At 37.2% G+C, this 20,145-nt stretch overlaps 1 protein-coding gene across 2 annotated transcripts in view; it reads right to left on the reverse strand.

Annotated features, from left to right (window-relative positions):
* Window positions 1–479: 479 nt before the first annotated feature.
* ptcd2 (pentatricopeptide repeat domain 2) overlaps window positions 480–20,145 on the reverse strand; it is a 41,207-nt gene continuing 21,541 nt past the window's right edge. For both annotated transcript variants that reach the window (XM_059974600.1, XM_059974599.1), the window contains 6 exons: window positions 17,238–17,316; window positions 15,719–15,810; window positions 14,889–15,002; window positions 5,773–5,847; window positions 2,642–2,755; window positions 480–1,774 (listed from right to left, as the gene is read on the reverse strand). In XM_059974600.1, the coding sequence (XP_059830583.1) occupies window positions 1,550–1,774; window positions 2,642–2,755; window positions 5,773–5,847; window positions 14,889–15,002; window positions 15,719–15,810; window positions 17,238–17,316 (699 nt within the window). In that variant the 3' untranslated portion in view covers window positions 480–1,549. The remainder of the gene's footprint in view (window positions 1,775–2,641; window positions 2,756–5,772; window positions 5,848–14,888; window positions 15,003–15,718; window positions 15,811–17,237; window positions 17,317–20,145) is intronic.

Consider the following 20,145-nt stretch of genomic DNA (forward strand, 5'->3'; position numbering starts at 1 on the left):
CCTGTTAAAGAGTAGATTTAAACTTCTTCAGGGTAGGCACACCTCTGAGAGACTTGGAAAAGGAACAAAGAGCCCCATTACAAAGGATGACAATAGAGATTTTTTGCTGTGGTGTCTGATTAACCTCTACTAGTCTTAGCAGGTCTCAGTACATACTGCTGGTATGCAATGACAGGCAACAATTTTTTTTAAAATAGCAGTTTAAAAAACTGCTCTCTGATTACAGAGCACCTTACAAGCAAAATACCAGCATATTGTCCAAATGATAGAAAATCTATTTGTATACCATCATAACTGTTGTTTTGGTTGAAAAGAAACAGGGGAAAAGGAATTTTTTTTTGGACATGAAAGCAAACTCTGAATGGTCTTTGTGTGCTTAGATTTCAAACTTTAGTTTCCTTTTAAAGTGTTCAAGGATCCGTTTATTTCAGTTCCACACTATGACACTAAGGACACAAAAGATGAAGTACAAGTTCATGCACAGAGGATATTGCAATATTTTATTGCACATTATTTATAAACACTGCAGAAAGTGTTATTGGTAAAATTCATCACATTACTTGACAGAGGATTTCTAATGAACGGAAATAGATTTTGCTAATTTGGATAAAAGATACAATTGAATGTAAATTGTGTTTGAAAAAAATTACAATATATTGTCATTTAAAGGACAACAGGAAATCTCTATGCTTATTAACTGCAATAAAAAATGTTGGATGAGGTAGAAGAGGCTCACTTCTGGTTTATACTTATGCCAACATTTTTGATCACATTTAAGCAAGAATGCTAAGAATTCTCACAAACTGGTGATAAGGATACATGACAGAAATCTGTCTCCTTTTCTCTCTCCACAGATTACAAAATAACTTCAGGAAATTTTGCCCAATGCTCACTCTCATGGCCATGAAATACCATTTGTTTCAATCAAAACAGGAAAGCAAAGTGAAACAGTGTTCTAAACCTGTTGAAATCCCTGAAAATAGGAAATTACCCTAAAAAAGAACCACTACTTGTTCCACTAATTATGGAAGTTATTTCTGCAAGTAAAGAAAGCTCAGTTCTTTTCTACCTGCAGTAAGAACAACTCTGTCAGCATTGTTATAACTTTACAAAATTCGTGACCAATCACCTGGAGCTTCATTGTACTTTTGGGACAAGTCTGTTTTAAAGTGAACCATAGTAGATGATCAATTATTAATAAAATGTGATAAAATATTCTCAATTATTTGCAGGGTCTCTGGATATACAAATAGAAAAGCAATAGGTTTGGATACTGCTTTTTCCTCCCACATCTTATCCAAGGTAAAACTATGTGGTTATTCATTTGCAATCTTCTCATAAATGAAGAAAAGATCAATATTTCCACTTACGGTAACAATTACAAGTTCTGTAAAGAAACTAAAATTAATACCTTTCATGTACGCTTTATATTGTTTAGTGTTAATTGAACCAAGTCTTTAAAACGGTTCTTTCAGGTGAGCAAATGGACACCACTAATTTACAAAGGATGCAGAGATGCACATGTCTAAGATTGCATAGTCCATTCCTGTTACTCAGACAGCAATGTTGACCGCAGAGGTTTGAAAGTCCGCCGGCTAATTTTCCTTTGATCTAGCAAAGGGTTAAGAGGTTTCTTTCCAACTGGTGTTTGGCAGAGTATGTCATCGAGACTCAGTGCTGTGATTTGTCCAGATTTTTGCAGTAATCCATAGATACCCTCATACTGGCTTTGTAGCTCTGTGTTGTTCTCCATAGCTTCTTGGACTAGAGCCATCTTGATGAGAAGCAGATTACAGTTATTAAAAGCCCATGATATACACGCTATCTGACCATAAATATTACTATATTTGTTTTTAAAAATGCCTCTCATTTTGCCATAGTCAGTGGTGAGACTAAATACAAAGTGCACTTAATTATATTCACCAGCAATACTCAAATCATCCTCATGGAATAAATACGGCCCACAGGTTACTCTTGACTTGGCCCATTGACTGGGTCAATGGGTGGTCCACCACAATATACAAGGCTCAAGGATGTAGATTTGGCAGCAATACATTGATGAGTGTGTCAGGGGAAAGGATCCCCAGTAGAGTTGGCATGTGGATCATGTGAGAGGATGTGGTGGGAGGTGGGGAAGTAAGATGGTCAACAATGGGTGCAGTCTAGTTGGTGACAGATAGGGGTTGAGAGGCTGGTTGGGTGGATGCTCAATGGTTCATCAGTGAAACATTAGATATAAACACCCAACAGCCTGTCACTACATTTAACATCGATGGACAGGATTTGAAGACAACAAAATGAGTCAAGGTTCCAGTAGTGTTAAAATTACCGAGGAAATCCATGCAAGTTGACATCAAGTGAAGAAGGAATTGGACTCAGGAATCCTGTACAGTGAAATAACCCCCTCTCCGAAATATATAGACAAGTCTGACCTTTAAAGAATAAGAAAATTAATCCTCAAGTGCCAAAGTTACCAGCAATTCAAGTATTTATTGCCCTTCTGCTGTGGCGGTAGACTACTACACTTATTGTGAATCTATTCCCCCAGTATTTTTAAGCAAAATATTCTAAGATTTTGTCCTAAACAGGATTTAACAATTCAGTAAGTTAGGATAATACGTGTGTCAATTTATTTTCTTACCACTTCTTGTGAAAAAGACACTTTCTTCACAAGTTTCGAGACACTGCATCCAAGAGCTGCCTCCAAAGCAGAGATCAGGTTCTGCTGTTCTCCTGACAAAGCCAGTAGATAGACCTGAACAAACATTGCCATTACATTTGATATGGTCTTCAGCAAAACATGTTCATTATTGGTGAAGTCCAGTACAAAAAATTTTAAAGTCCTCAAACAGATCATCCTTAAAATTTCTGAACTCAAAGCACTGAAGGCAAAATAATTCTGGTGAACTTATGCGGTGCTATGCATAATGGTTTCCAGTGTCATTAGAATAAAAAAATGAAAACTCTTCAGAAGTACTACATTGGCTGTAAACATCATGATAATGTCCTGATGTTGTGAAATAGGCATTGTAAATGGAAGACTTTTCATCTCCTTATTGGGTCACAAATACTACAATTAAATGTTTCTGAATGCCCCATCGAATCAGAAACAAGAGAGGAGGAGCCTCCCAGGTCTATGAGTGGAATTTGAAAACGGCTGTTTGTGGGCTTTCCGCGTCTTTCCAGCAGCCCAATTGAATCACAATTATTTAATAAGGGGAAATAAACATAAAGCAGGGACAAGCAAAGCGGCCACTAGGGAACTGGATGAGTAAAAAGACCCTCATGGGAATTATACACAGGCCTCTAAACAGTAGCCAGGATGTGGGCTACAAAACTACAACAGGGTCAAAAGGGCATTGTTACGAGAGTCATGGGGGATTTCAAAATGTGGGTAGATTGCGAAAATAAGGTTGATGCTGATTTTGGGTCTCAATTGAGAGTAGTTTTAGAATGCCTATGAGATGGGTTTTTAGAGCAGCTTGTGGTCGAGTCCACTAGGGGATCAGCTATTTTGCATAGGGTGTTGTGCAATGAACTGGCTTCAATTAGTGAGCTTGAGAATAAGGAACCCTTAGGAGTCAGTGGTCTTAACCTGATAAAACTCTCTGCAATTTGAGAGGGAGAGGCTAAATGTATCAGTCTTACAAAGGAGTAAAATGAATTACAGAGTTATGAGAGAGGAGCAGGCCAAAGTTGACTGGAAAGGGGGCACTAGCAGGGATAACAGCAGAACAGAAATGGCTGGAGTTTCTAGGAGCAATTCGGAAGACATTGGATAGATACATCACAAAGAATTAGTAGTATTCTAAAGCCAGGATGACGCAATCATGGCTGACAAGTGAAACCCAACATTAAAAAAAAAGAGAGGGGAGTTAGTGGATTGGGAAACTTTTAAAAACCAACAGAAGACAACTAAAAAAGCCATACGGAAAAGATAAAATATGAAGGTAAGCTAGCCAATAATAAGAAAGAGGATACCACAAGTTTTTTTTCAGATATAGAAAGAGTAAAAGAGAGGTGAGAGTAGGTATTGAACCACTGGAAAATGATGCTGGAGTAGTAGTAATTTGGGACAAGGAAATGGTGGACAAATTGAATAAGTATTTTGCATCAGTTTTCACTGTGGAAGACATTAGCAGTATGCTGGAAGTTCGAGAGTATCAATGGGCAGAAATGAGTGCAGTTGCTATTACTGGGGAGAAGGCGCTTGGAAAGCTGGAAAGTATGAAGCTAGAAAAGCCATCTGGACCAAGTGAACTACCCCCCAGGGTTCTGAAAGAGGTAGCTGAAATTGTGCAGGCATTAGTAATGATCTTTCAAGGATCATTTGATTCTGACGTGGTTCCAGAAGACTGGAAATTGTGAATGTCACTCAACTCTTCAAGGAAGGGAGGCAGCAGAAAGGAGACTATAGGCCAGTTCACCTGACCTCAATAATTGGGAAAATGTTGAGTTAATAGTTAAGGATGAGGTTTTGGGGTACTTGGGGGCACATGATAAACTAGGCCAGAGTCAGCATGTTTTTCTTCAGAGAAATTCCTAACTGACAGATCTTTTGGAATCCTGACGAAAAAATAAGCCGAACAAAGGAGAATTGGGGAATGTTGTGAACTTGGATTGTCAGAAGTCCTTTGACAAGGTGCACACAGGAGGATGCTTAGCAAGATAACAGCCCATGGTATCGCAGGAAAGATACTGGCATGGATACAGCAATGCCTGTTTGGCAAGTGAATGAGTGGGGACACAAGGAGCCTTTTCTGATTAGCTACCAGTGACTAGTGGTGTTCCGCAGGGGTCAGTCTTGGGATTGCTTCTTTTTATGTTGTATGTCAATGATTTGGATGATGGAATTGAAGACTTTATGGCCAAGTTTGCAAACCATATGAGGAAGCAGGGATGCTGTAGAAGAACTTAAGACAAATTAGGAGAATAAGCAAAGGAGTGGCTGATGGTATACAGTGTATGGTCATGCACTTTGGTAGAAGGAATAAAAGTGCAGACTATTTTATAAATAGGGAGAAAATTCAAAAACCTGAGGTGCAAAGGGACTTGGGAGTCCACATGCAGGATACCCTAAAGGTTAACTTGCAGGTTGAGTCAGTGGTGAGGAAGGCAAATGTAATGTTAGTACTGATTTTGAGGGGACTAGAACATTAAAAACAAGGATATGATGCTGAAGCTTTATAAGAGACTGACGAGGCCTCACTTGCAGTATTGAGAGCAGTTTTTTTGGGCCCCTGATCTAAGAAAGGAAGTGCTGGCCTCGGAGAGAGTTCAAAGCAAGTTCATGGAATGAAAGAATTATCATATGAGGAGTGTTTGATGACTACAAGCCTATACTCACCAGAATTTAGAAGAATGATGGGGGATTTCATTGAAACCTATTGAATGTTTAAAGGCCTAGAGAGAATGAATGTGGAGAAGATGTTTCCTATAGTAGGGAGTGTAGAATCAGAGGGCACAACCTCAGAATAAAGGGGCATCCATTTTAGAATGGAAATAATAAATTTCTTTAGCTAGAGTGAGGTGGATCTGTGGAATTTGTTACTACATGTGGTTGTGGTGGCCAGGTCATCGGGTGTACTTTGGGTGGAGGTTAGCAGGTTCTTGATTAGTCAGGGCATGAAAGATTTTGGGGAAAAAGGCAGGAGAATGGGATCAAGAGGGAAATGGATCAGCCATGATGAAGTGGTGGAACAGTCTCGATGGGTTGAATGGCCTAATTCTGCTCCTATGTCTTATGATCCAAATGAATCCAGAGATACTTACATGAAGATTATGACAAATGTTGTTGTTCATGTGTATAATCCGCGAAAAGATTGATGAAGCCTTTTCAATATCATTCTGAAATATGAGATTAAGACATTAGCTTTTACATAATGTTACGTCTGTAGCCCCCTCCTTTGTGAGAATCGCCTGATCACTGTTGGGTTGAGTCAAACGGGGGGCCCCAAGACATGAGGGGGAGACGTGCAGGATGTCACGTTTCTCCCCCCCATAGCGATGTAAAGCTATGGTTCATGGCCATTGTCTCTTGGAGACAGATTTGTGGATTGAGATGCTCTGCTACGTGAATGCCCTCGGGCAAAGTGGGCTGGTTGAGGGAGAGATTGCATCACCCCCAACCTGATTGACATCTATGACCCTGCGAGTCAGAATAAAAGAGGGGCTGTAGGAACAACCCCCCAGACGCACCAGAAGAAACGTTAAGCGACCACATAACAGCAGACGGTCATCGGAAACCAAGCCACGTGCGTTCAATTCGGTGGCTGGAATGGGTGGCTGAAACCACGGAAATTGGCTTTTTAGCTAACAACGGGGAAACCCGCTCCCCTGACTCAATGGATTGACATCATAAAAGACTTGGGCAAGTTTAAACCGCATTGCTTTTAAACCCAACAATGCTGCAGCTTGAACGAACTGATAGTGACTTATCTTTCCATCGGACAATACAGTAACCCCTAGAAAACGATAGAGTTATTTCTTATCGGTTATTATGATACACGCGTTTAGATTTAGTATTGACGATGTATATTATCTGTATGTTTGCATTAATCTTCTTTTTGTGCCCTTTATCAATAAATACTTTTAAAAATAGTACCATCAGACTTCAACGGACCTCTCTATCTTTGCTGGTAAGTGATCTAGTTACGGGAATTTCATAACAATAAAAACAAACAATCATCCAAAGGCAATATGCCAGTTTTGCAGGGACACTAACAAATATTATGTTGATTAAAATTTATCTGTTGTTTCTGAGGAATAATTCTAATGAAGCAGTTTTCCCCTTAATGAATGCTACATTGAAAATAGCATTTAAAGTTAAAAGTAATTACATCATTGGAAATACTCGTATTAAAAACTTAACCATAGAGCATGCAAAAGTTTGGGCACCCCGGGGTCAAAATTTCTGTTACTGTGAATAGCTAACCGAGTAAAAGATGACCTGATTTCCAAAAGGCATAAAGTTAAAGATGACACATTTTTTTTAATGTCTTAAGCAAGATTACTTTTTTATTTCCACCTTTTACAGTTTCAAAATAATTTTTAAAAAAGGGCCCGAAGCAGAAGTTTGGGCACCCTGCATGGTCAGTAACACCCCCTTTGGCAAATATCACAGCTTGTAAACGCTTTCTGTAGCCAGCTAAGTCTTTCAATTCTTGTTTGGGGAATTTTTGCCCATTCTTCCTTGCAAAATGCTTCTAGTTCTGTGATATTCTTGGGCCGTCTTGCACGCATTGAAGTCTATTCCAGAGATTTTTGATGATATTTAGGTCGGGGGACTGTGAGGGCCATGATAAAACCTTTAGCTTGTGCCTCTTGAGGTAGTCCATTGTGGATTTTGAAGTGTGTTTAGGATCATTATCCTGTTGTAGAAGCCATCCTCTTTTCAACTTCAGCTTTTTTTTTTCTTTACAGTGTGATGTTTGCTTCCAGAATTTGCTAGTATTTAATTGAATTTATTCTTCCCTCTACCAGTGAAATGTTCCCCGTGCCACTGGCTGCAACATAAGCCCAAAGCATGATCGATCCACCCCCGTGCTTAACAGTTGGACAGGTGTTCTTTTCATGAATTTCTGCACCCTTTTTTCTCCAAACATATCTTTGCTCATTGCGGCCAAAAAGTTCTATTTTAACTTCATCAGTCCACAGGAGCTGTTTCCAAAATTCATCAGGCTTGTTTAGACATTCCTTTGCAAATTTCTGACACTGAATTTTGTGGTGAGTATGCAGGAATTGTTTTCTTCTGATGACTCTTCCATGAAAGTCACATTTGTGCAGGTGTCACTGCACAGTAGAATAGTGCACCACCACTTCAGAGTCTGCTAAATCTTCCTGAAGGTCTTTTGCAATCAAACGGGAGTTTTGATTTGCCTTTCTAGCAATCCTACGAGCAGTTCTCTTGGAAAGTTTTCTTGGTCTTCCAGACCTCAACTTGACCTCCACCGTTCCTGTTAACTGCCATTTCTTAATTACATTACGAACTGAGGAAACAGCTACTTGAAAATGCTTTGCTATCTTCTTATAGCCTCCTCCTACTCTGTGGGCATCTATTTTAATTTTCAGAGTACTCCGCAGCTGCTTAGAGGAGCCCATGGCGGCTGATTATTGGGACAGGGTTTGAGGAGTCAGGGTATTTATAAAGATTTGAAATTTGCATAACCTGGCCTTTCCTAACAATGACTGTGAACAAGCCAAAGCCTTAACAAGCTAATTAAGTTCTGAGACCTTGGTAAAGGTTATCTGAGAGCTCAAATCTCTTGGGATGCCCAAACTTTCGATGGTGCTCCTTTCTTCTTTTTCCACTCTAAAATTGTACAAAACAGAAATAACACACTAATCTTGCTCAAAATGTTGAAAGGAATGTTTCATCTTTAACTTTATGACCTTTGGAGATCAGTTCATATTCTACTCACTTAACTATTGACAGTAACAGAAACTTTGACCAGGATGAGACCGCCTCTGTCTGTCGATGGAGTAGCAGTAATTGTGTGCTGCTCTTAGTTTTCCCTCTCCCCCCAGCTTAAATTTTGAATTTAAAATTTTTAATTGCTGATTCTTGAAGGGGAGTACTATGTCTATATCTACGAGAAGTGGGAAGAATCCGCATAAACCTACTGACAAAGGTAATGGAAAAGGAAAGATGCCAAAAGAAAGATCTGATGAAATGCCAGCATGGGCTGAAGGTATCGTTCGGACACTGAATTCAACTCAAGATCAGAATAAGGCAATTAAAGGTCAACTGGAAAAGAATAATAATGAAATGAAGTTATTTCTGGGAAAACTTAAAAGGTGTGGAAACTCAAGTTACTAAACATGAAGAGGAATTGAAGTCAACTAAGCAAAAACTGTCTGAAACTACAACCCATTTGGAAAAACATCCATAATAAGATTATTGACCTAGAAACTAGGTCTCGCCAAAACATATGAATCGTTGGTTTGCAAGAAGGAGCTGAAAACGGAGACTTAACGGTTTACTTTGGTAAGCTCTTTCATGATTTATTTCCGACTATTTTATCACAGCCGCCTACTATTGAAAGAGCATACAAACTGTCCACATTGAAATTTAGAAATTCAAACAGACCAAGATTTATTTTGGTTTGTTTTCATCAATTTAAAATTAAAGATCAAATAATGCGACAGGCAAGAAAACAGACAATTTTCAGATTCAACGAGTCTGAGCTCCGTTTTTAAGAAGATTATCTGAAAGAAGTAATGGAACAAAGATCAAGATTTGCTTTAGTAATGAAACAAGCAAAAATGTAAGTTTTTCCTCCTAATTCTTCCACACGTACTTTCTTTGACCCAAAAGTCGCGCTGGATTTTGTTCAGGCTATACCTGCCACCGCCACTGATGATACTACCGAATGAACTATCTGAAAAGCTGTTTGATTATCTGTATATTACTCACATTTCAAAAAGAAGATATATGAAGGTGATTTAGATCATTGAGAGATTAATAAAAGAAGATAAGAAAACCTGCACATCATGACATCCTACTGGATTTTTTTTGGAAAGAAGATTTACGGTTCAAGTTTGTTTAAATGGTTAATTACATATTTGACTGAGAAAGGATAAAAGGATTTGTTCCTTTTATCTAGTATTTGGTTTGATGGTTTTTTTGTTGTTTCTTAACTTACTAACTAGTAGTTGTTTTCCTACTGATAGGGTTTCTTTTTATATACATCTCTGGGAGGGTTTAGTTACTATGATATTATTAATTAATATTTTTGTAAATTTAGTTTGGTTAAATATAGTATTAACCTTTATTTTAAAATCTGTTTTATTATAGCGTCCTATAACCAAATTTAAAGTTTTCTTAGGGATTTAAAGCTAAACTTAAGATGGCGCTGGTTTTTCTCTAAGAAATTATATTATTTTGGTTCATTTTTGTTTAATACATGATGGAATGTAAACACTCTCCTTTGTTAAGACGTTACTGTCTTTCTTGCAAGGTCATTTTATTTTTTTTGTGTACTGGCTTGGCGGGGGTGGGGGGGGAGAGAGGGAGAGATGAGTCAGACAGAGCAGCCCATGGCTTCGCATCTATCTTAGTTCGATTGCCTTTTTTTTTCCGGGCTTTTGGGAGGGTGGGTGGGTTTAGAGTTAGGAGTTTTTTCCCATTGGGTGGTTCCAGAGCATGCATATTTTCTATATGGTTGTATTCATTACCGCCATCTTTGATAATCCCGTATTGGTATGTGTTCTGCGCATGTATAAAGTAAATTGGAATAAAATTATAGTATGGAAGTTAAATGGATTAACGTAATAAGTTGGAATGCACGTGGTTGGAATCATCCTATTAAACGAAAAAAAGACTTTTAAAATTATTATTCGATTCCAACCTGATATAATTTTTGCTCAGGAGACCCATATCAGAGCAGGAAACCAAAACAGATTTTTTCGCTGGTGGGATAGAATACAGCTCCATGCTACTTCTCAGAGCAAAACTAAGGGTGTATCTATCTTCATTAAATCTAATATATTTACTCAAGAGGATATTGAATCAGATTCTAATGGTAGATTTTTAATTGTTTAAGAAGTGATTTGTAATAGAAAGGTTGTTTTGGTCAATTTGTATGGTCCTATTTTAGATGATCCTTCTTTTTAAAAAAAAGTATTTCCTTTATTGCCAGATTTAAATGAATATATGTTGATATTGGGTGGGGATTTTAACTGTTGTTTAAATCCTATGACTGACAAGAACTCAACTAATCAGCGACTTTCAAATCATTGTGCATCAGTTATTAACTCCTTTTTGAACGATTTTGGGTTGATCAAATTATGGAGGCACTTACACCCTGATAACAGAATATTCCTTTTTTCCCCACGTTTGTAAAAAAAAATTCGAGGATTGATTATGTTATAATTGATCCCCGCCTTTTGCTTAATGTTAAAAACTGTGAATATGACGCTATTGCTATATCTGATCATGGCCTTTGAGTTTGTCCTTTGAATTTGATGATGTCATTTTTGCCTGTCCACCATGGTGCATGTCTCCGACTTCATTGCGAAACTCTTATTTTATCAGTTTTATTGAAAGCCAGATAAAAGAATGTTTTCTTTTTAATGATATAGGAGGCATGTCCAAATTAATTATAGGGATACATTCAAAGCATTTTTACGTGGTCAGATTATTTCTTATTCAGCTAAACTTAAAAAAAAACAGACTAAAGCAGAATTAGATAAAATTTCAAAACAAATTAAAGATTTAGATAATATCTATGCAACTTCCCCTAATATCGACTTATTTAAAAAAGGGTAGAACTTCAATCACAATATAACCTTTTATTAACTCATCCAATTTAAGGTTATCTACTTAAGTTAAAGAGCCAATTTTATATGTTTGGAGATAAAAATAATAAACTACTTACATCTCAATTAAAAACGGATGGAGCTAAAAGGCAAATTTTGAAAATTTGTAGAAAGAAATATTCCGGACTCAGGAATATGAAGAAATTAATAAGGTTTTTCAAGATTTTTATACTGAACTTTATAAATCTCTATGTCCAGTAGAATCTTCTGAAATGAATGCTCTTTTTTTTTTACAAAAGATTGCTTTTCCTAAAATTTCTGCTGAGGAGCAAAAATCTCTTGATGCCCTAATTACTGAATCTGAAATTCATAAAGCTATTTTTTCAATGCAATCTGGTAAGGCCCCGGGACTTGATGGTTATCCTGTAAAATTTTATAAAAAATTTGGAAAATTGCTTTCTCCATATATGTTGGAGATGTTTAAAGATTCTTTTGTGAAAAGTGATTTACCTTCTACTTTCTATGAAGCTTCTATTTCTTTAATTCTCAAAAAGGATAAAGATCCTACTGATTGTGCCTCATACAGACCTATTTCATTACTGAATGTTGATGCTAAGATTCTCTCGAATGCCATGACCCATCCTTGCTTGCAAAGACTGAGCCTTTGATGGATGCTACATTTATACCCAGTCATGATACCTCACCTGCTACCAATTAGCCTGCTTAATGGGAGTCCTCCAAACCAATGTTACTTGAATATTCTGTGCACTTTTCAATCTTATTTTAACTCTGTCCCAACTTTTGTTGAGTGTGTTGCAGCCATCAAATTCTAAATTTGTGTATATTTACAAAATACAATTAAGTTGGTCAGTAAAGCTATTGAAAATCTTTGTACTTTTGTCAGTTAAATAAAGGTTCACGTGAATTAACATATCACAGACTTTTGTTTTTATTGCATTTTGGAAAATATCCCAACTTTTCTGGAAATGGGGTTTGTATTATTGGGCTGTTAATTTGTGGTATTTGTCCTTTTGGTTATATTGGGGTGACAGGAATGATCGGCCAATTTGGGTAGACCTGGAACTGAGAGCTGTGAAACAGTTTTATTTAACTTCGTTATTAGGAGTTGCTCTACCTATACAATTAGCTAAAGTTGCTAATTTAAACCTATATCCTGTGTTTAAGCACCCTTTACAAATTTGGCTCCAGTTCTGCGATTTTTTTAATCTTAAAAAATTTAAACTTTGTAGTATAATTTATCGTAATTACTTTTTTAAACCTTCCTGGAGTGATCCAATTTTGTTTACTTTGGAAAAATAAAGGTATTAATTCTTTTTTGGATTTATTTAAAGAAGGCAGATTGATGTCTTTTGAACAATTAGTCGATAAATATTCTCTTTCATATTCATACTTTTTGCAATATCTTCAAGTTAGACATTTTTTACAAAAATATTTAAGTAATTTTCCTTACATATTGGAGGCTGACTTGTTAGATACTATTATGAATATGAACCCTCGATAAAAGGTTCTATTGGAAGAATTTATAATTTATTATTACAATGGGATTAGCATCCTTTACTTAAGATTAAACAAGATTGGGAGAAGGAACTCAATTTGACTTTTATATGGGAGGATTGGATGTGGATTCTGAAGCTGGTTAACTCTTTTTCAATCTGTGCTAGTCATTCACTGATTCAATTTAAAATTGTACATCGTTACCATTTGACGAAGGAGAGACTTTCTAAAATATTTCCCAATGTTGACAAGTATTGTGGTAGATGTAAAACTGAGATAGCTACACTGACACATAAGTTCTGGTCATGTTCTATATTAAAACAGTTTTGGAAGTCAGTCTTCTTGACAACTTCTAAAGCACTCAGAAGTATCCCACTTCTATCACTTCAAAGACAACTCGCTGGTTCAAAATGCTGGCTGTGTAATCAACTGTAATGTCCCGATTTTATACTTTTCTTTAAGGAAAGCCATTCTTACTTGTGCATCTGTGGCAAGTGTAAGCATGTCATCTGACTGAAGGTAAGGACAAGGACTAAGCTCAAATCTATTCCTGTTGTAGTTCTGAGACCAGTGTAACTTCAGCTCATTATATTTTTCTCTAATTGTGCCTTGGTGTGCTAATATTAACTGTATAATCAAACTGCCATGTTTTCATTCACCTGGTACTGCACAGAATAGAGAGGCAAATCAGGGGAATGAAGAAAGAAGAAATATTTTTATTCAATGAAACAAAATAGCTTTCAAGATCTGGCTATCATGACAGGAACAGGATTTGCTGTCCATCATTGTCTCCTGGGAATATAAAGCCACCTATTTCTATCCTTTTGGCAATAAAACTTTCAATATGTGTTGGGTAGAGTAGCCCAAGATTTTAAAATCAGGAATATCCCTCAACTTCAATAATTCAGCCAAATGGCCCAATTCTGCTCCTATATCTTGTCGTTTTATTAGTCAGGGGATGAAAGGACATGGAGAAGGTAAGAAATTTGTGCTGAGAGGGTAAATGTATCAGCTATGATGAAATGGTGGAGCAGACTCGATGAGCCAAATGGCTTAATCCTTCTCCTATATCTTATGGTCTGATGTCTAAAGATCTAGCCATCCCCCTCTTTAATCTACTCAGTAACTGAGCCTCCACAACCCCCATGATACAGAATTCCAAAGGGGTCTATTGCACTTTAGGTAAAAACAAATATTCCTTTTGCCTCAGCGCCCAATTTCTGATATCATATTTTGAAACCATGGCCCACAGATAACCTCAACAACTACCAGGAATTCATGCAGATCCTGGACTGAAATTTCAGTAGTTCCATGCAGACCCTTAGCTTCCAGCACCTGCGGACTTACTTTGTTTTCCCCCAGGGAATTATCATCTGTGCATTTATCCTGCCAAGGTTCATATGAACTTTGTATACTTCCAGTAGATCACCTCTCATTCTTCAAAACTCCAGACAGCAAGTGCCCAGCCTGCAGAATGACAAACCCACCATCCTACAAATCAACCAGACAAACCTTTGCTGCAATCTGTTTTGCAAGTTTATCCTTCCTTGGGTAGATAGGCCAGACCTGTGCACAATATTCCAGAGAATATATTTCTAAATCATGATGGTGTGGGAAATGGAGATGAAATTTGAGGTAGTCATGGGCTTTGAAGGAGCTGTTAAAAGATTTGCTGAATTACTGCAGTTCACTTTTGTAAACTGTGACAATATTGCAAAAGTATCTGATGGAGTAATGTTTAAGATGATGGTTGAGGTGCCCATCTCAGAAAGGCTGATTTGTCCCAAATGACCTTGTCCATCTAAGATGTTATTAAAACTGCTACAAGATAGGAGTTTAATAGCTCGAAATGTACTTTGTAAGATATGCAAGGACCTTCAAGTAAAAGAAAAATCACTAACTCCCCAACTTCTTACCTGCTTTTGTGGCAATGACATCTATTTTGTTAGCCCTGGCCAATGACAATGCCCAGAATGTCAATGACAGCAGAACAACAGAATGTCAAGGGGAAATGGTTTGCAGTTCCTGAAATCTGCTATTTAGATTACACAACAGCCTCAACCAATTTATTCAATAGAACTTCAGTGCTGTTAAAGTGAGTAGAAGAACCATACCTGTTTGATTGCAAATGCTACTGCAAAGCAGAATGCATGACGGGGGACAAAATTGCCACTTGTCAATACTTCTTCTAACAACGCAGTGCAGAACTTGTAGGATTCAATCGTATTCTGTGTGAGCAACATTCAGATGTTTCAGCAGAAAACAAAATTTCAGCCATCAGCCCCATGCCTGCCTAGCTTCCCCACCCCATGAGGAGAGTCATATTACTTCTTAGCTCAACTGTGTATGCTTGGCTGAAAGTTAAGTATAAGCAATTATGTATTGAAAGGTTAAGCTGCTGTTCAAAGTAATACAAACATATAGCATAAAAAAAAACAAATGAAGGCATTTGATTTAGAAGAAAAATCATACCGTAATAGGGCTATGTTTCAGATACAAATACCAATAACATAAGGAATAGTGTTTAAATCTGGACAATTGGCAAATATCTAGCATCTTGATTTCTAAGAAATTCAGAAGAATCCAACCCAAAGCTACAATTTCACATTTGTTATGGCTGATTTTAAACAGCACAGAAGAAGTCAGGATGCAATAAGTCAGACTCAGACTGAGCTTTGTGTAGGAGCTTTCCTACACAACAAGAATATCTTAAGTACATCAGTTGTTTCTTTATTCAATCTTATACAAATTCTACATGAAAATGCCTCGTGCTTTTTAACCTATCTTTCTGTCTTTATATTCCTTTGGATTAAGTACTTCCTTGCAGTTTTTCATCTCCACAACCAGTTGGCAACAACTTCAGCACAAATCTGACGGACATTTCTTCATGGTATGGCAACGGATTTGAAGTGGGAACTGTAAGATGAATTTACAAATTACTTACCAGCTTGTAACAGATAGCAAATGCCAATGTGTAGGTGTCTTTATTAAATCTTATTTCCTGATTTTTCATTTCCAATAGCACTTCCAAGGCACCTACTCAAATAACATAGAAACACATGGACAAAAATTAATGAATTAACCCTGACACAAGTATAAAAACTAATACACTTTAGTTTTAACACATTAGAATCACACAACATCGCAGCAGAGTATGAGATGTTATTCCTTCAATTTGTACTTGGCCTCTCCATAGCAGAAAAAGCAGAGGACAGATCAGTGTAATAGTGGGAAGTGCAGTTATAAACAAGATGATTATTGGGGACAGAGCACCACAAAACAGTGGTCTAGTCCGCACCCAATTTCACCAATATAGATGCTACATCACGAACGCAGAATGGAATACAGTAGATCGGAAGACGAAGAGGTGCATTTATTACTAGACCAAACTGGAATTTCATGTAGGACAATGTGAATTATCCATTTTGGCAATAGGGGCACATTATTTAATTGGTGAGGGACTACAGAGCTTTGAAATGCAGATGGACCTGGGTAGCATGCTGCATTAAAGCTAGAATGAAGGTACAACAAGTAATTAGGAAATTAGTAATTATATATATTTGGACTCTTATTGGACTGCATATATTATTATACTCTTATTTTTAAAAGAAAAAATGCTAGCACACTAGAAGCAATTTACAGGTGGTTTACTAGATCAATATCTGGAATGGCCAAATTGTTTTATTAGGGAAGTTTAGACAGGCTAGGCATGTACCTGCTGTATTTTAGAAGAGAGAGAGGGAACAATTTAGATGCGTAGGTCGCAGACTGGACTTGACAGGTGAACATGGAGAATCCAGGACTGTTTAAAAATATGTGGCCACGCGAATGAGAATAGTATTTTCTCCCCCTCTCTCATTGGGTCATAAAGACTTTCGATTTCTCGTCTTCAAACTGTAGTGGAAGGAAAGTCTGAATAGGATATGGTGGTAAAAAAGACATGATAAATAAAGGGGAACATTACAGCAGGTAAGAAATAGACATGTGGCAAGTGAAGGGGAGGAAGATTACTGAAGCAATCTGCAGTGCTGGAAATCCAAGTAACGCACACAAAATGCAGCAAGCTAGACAGCATATATGGAAGAGAGAACAGTCAATGTTTCAGGCCGAGACCCTTCAGTAGGAAGACTACTGCAGGTAGTTGAGGTTATAATCATTGAGCCACAACCTGGAGGAAATAAGTAGCCTGCTTATTCATATGCTTTTCAAGATATGCATTTTTCCATTGTTTAAGCTAACTTTTGTTAGTACATACGTCGACTGCAGGGTCTGATATTACTTAGGAAATTGCTAGTTTAATATTCAATGTTCTATTATTAATTTGAACAATTAGCTTTACTTTTCATACTGGAAGGACAATGGTGGAATGAGCCCACTAACAAAATAATAATCCATGGTTACCTATAAAATCCTTTGATCGGAATATAGCATGCAATCTATTTCCCCCCCAAATGCTCACTTACGCTCATAGCTTTCCTTCATGAACAGCATGTCCATCAAAATGTTGAATGAAGTTGAATCATTGAAGAAACCCTTCAGATTCTAAAAAACAGAGAAGTGTCATCTATAGGATTCCATAGGAATAACATCCACAGGTACAACACTCTGGACCAGAGATTACGAAAGGAACATTTTGAATGAAAGATACTGAACAAATTACAAATTTGAGAAGGGAAACAAGACTATCTGGTTTATAGTTCAATAAAGGTATCCCTGATATCATGGTGAGGTACTGTTGGGACATTTTGCCAAATACAATTAAAGGCTAGCTGATTTTTCAAGGCAGCGATTGTGGAATAAATTAATATAGAACACAGCTAATCAAGCACTAAAGAAAAATAATAATTTTTTTTAAACTAGCTGCTGCAGGAACTTAGCGCACAGCATCTATGAAGAGAAAGAGATAGTTAACATTTTGCGTCAAGAATCATTGTCTGGACCAAAGTTCAGTGGTATTTCACCTTATCAGTTGATGAACAGTAGGACCCTTATGATGTTCTCATGCCCGCAGTGAGGATTAACTTGCCTGGAAATCCTCTGGCTGGTTGTGTGCTACTATCCCCTTTAAGCAGGGCCTCAGAGCTGAGATTGACTTTGCCTTCTAATCCAGTTCTGTGGGCCAGAGGTGGCTGCAGGGGCCAATGTGGGATCTACAGAATCTGTTGCAGTTGGGGTGGGAGGAGCATGATTTGGCAAATATGTGAGGAGAATGGGAGAGACTGTGACCTCCTTCAGCCAAATTTTGCAGGGCTTCCACAAGCTTCCAACAAATGGACATGTCACTCTGAATGCTCGTTCTCCATTTTGAAAAATCATGGCTGGGATATCTACAAGTCAGTAGCGACGTATCTTTTGAAAGAGTTTCCCTGGGGTATCCTTGAAGTGTTTCTACAATTCTCTGGATAACCTCTTGCTGTGAAAGATAGCATGTATTCTTTCAAAGAGATTAGATTTCACAGAAGATTGCACAACTTCCTGAAAATTTATATTTCAGTTCATATCATATTCAAATTCTAATAGGGATGATCAATTCAAAATATTTTCCATCACATACAAAATAGAACTAAGGAAGAAACCAATCAGCATCTTCTGTTTTTTCCACTATTTAATAAAATCACAGTTGATCTTTTATTTTGCTGCTACTTTCTCTAATTAACCAATAGTGCTTGATATAAAAACATCTATTGATTTCTTTTCATTCAAGATAGTTTATTGTCATTCTTCAGTATGCAAGTGTAAAGAACAAATAGCATTAAAAACACATTGAAAACACATTAAAAGCATTGAAAAACACAACAAAAGTAATCCTATGAAACAGAATATACAAATAACTGCCATGTGTGGTTGTACATACATAAGGTTAGCATTATGTACATAGACTGATTGTATGTACATAAAATGACACCAGGAGCAGGAGTATCTGAACACAAGGTATCTGACAAGAAATGATGAAGTGACAAAGTGGCTCTTAGCAAGAGGATCTTTCCTCTGCTACTATAGGTAGTAGCAGGATTTAGGCAGTCTTGGATATACTCATTGCCTGGGTCTCTGAAGTTCTCTTGGGTAGAGAAATACTCTGTTCCCAAGCAAATACATGTCTTCTCTTCTTTGTTCCCATAGTCTCACCATTTGAGACTGCAATTCCGTATGCTGGCCAGCCAGGAAAAATACCTCTTCTTCATCAATCCTGCCTACTCCCATATGAACTGTATAACTTCAATAAGATCACTTCTCATGTATAGGCCAAGCCTACTTAATCTCTCCTCTTAGTCCAATCCCAGAAAAACACCTGGTGAACCTTCATTGGATTCCCTCTATCAAACCAAACCCTTCCTTAAGTAATTTTTACTAAATTGTCTTTACTCCTTTACCAAAATCCTTTTGAATTAATGGTCAACAAGCTATTTATTTTCCTAATTGCTTGCTGAATCCGCTGGTATCTTTTATGTTTTACTTACAAGCACACACAACTCCCTTTGAAAACTGTTGATGTTCAAATGTCTCACCATTTTGAGAATGCTCTGCTCTTCTGTTTTTCTACCAAAATAAGCTATTTCAACTGGATTTGATAGGCTCTTCCGAGGAATAAAGAGTTTAGTTTTAAATGAAGTAATACACAACCTGATCATTAAACCACAATTCAACATGGCTGTTTGATGCCTATTATAATGACCTCATGCTCCTTTGTCCCTATCATTTTATCCAGCAACAACATCTATCTAGTTCTCATCTATGAAAAGGGTCCATGCTCCAATATGCTTAAATTTTACATTTTGAAGATGAGACACTCCATTCGTTGAAGTCGACCATGAATAACGTGTCCTAGCTGACTACATGATATGCAAGCTGGTACACAAGCTAGGGCAGCAGTTTAAAGATAGTATTCAGACTATCATTCATTACCTTAGCTTTTTAGGCTTCAACTTGACCTCGTGCCCCATTTGCTGCACTGAACTTAATTTGTTCAAGGATATTTAATTCTGTCCAGTTCATAATACAGCACTTTTGAATTTTATTCTAAATTATGTAATTGCATTACTTAAGTACACAGCAAAAACAGCTCAGCTACAGTCAGGGTTTGTTCTTTTTCCTGACCAGCAGATAGACAGATACCCTGTTGTCAAGAATGTAATAACAAATAGGTATCATCTCCCTACCAGTTAGTATCTCTTCTCATTTTCCCCCACCCAAAGTTCAAAGTAAATTTATCGAAGTACTTATATGTCACTATATATTACCCTGAGATTCAATTTCTTCCAGTGGAACAAAGAAATGTGCATAATCAATGAAAAACTGCATACAAAGACTGACAAACAATGTGCAAAAGAACACAAACTGCGCAAATGCAAAAAATGATAGACAGATACAGCT

This window comes from Hypanus sabinus, chromosome 7, assembly GCF_030144855.1.
Source record: "Hypanus sabinus isolate sHypSab1 chromosome 7, sHypSab1.hap1, whole genome shotgun sequence".
NCBI lineage: Eukaryota > Metazoa > Chordata > Chondrichthyes > Myliobatiformes > Dasyatidae > Hypanus > Hypanus sabinus.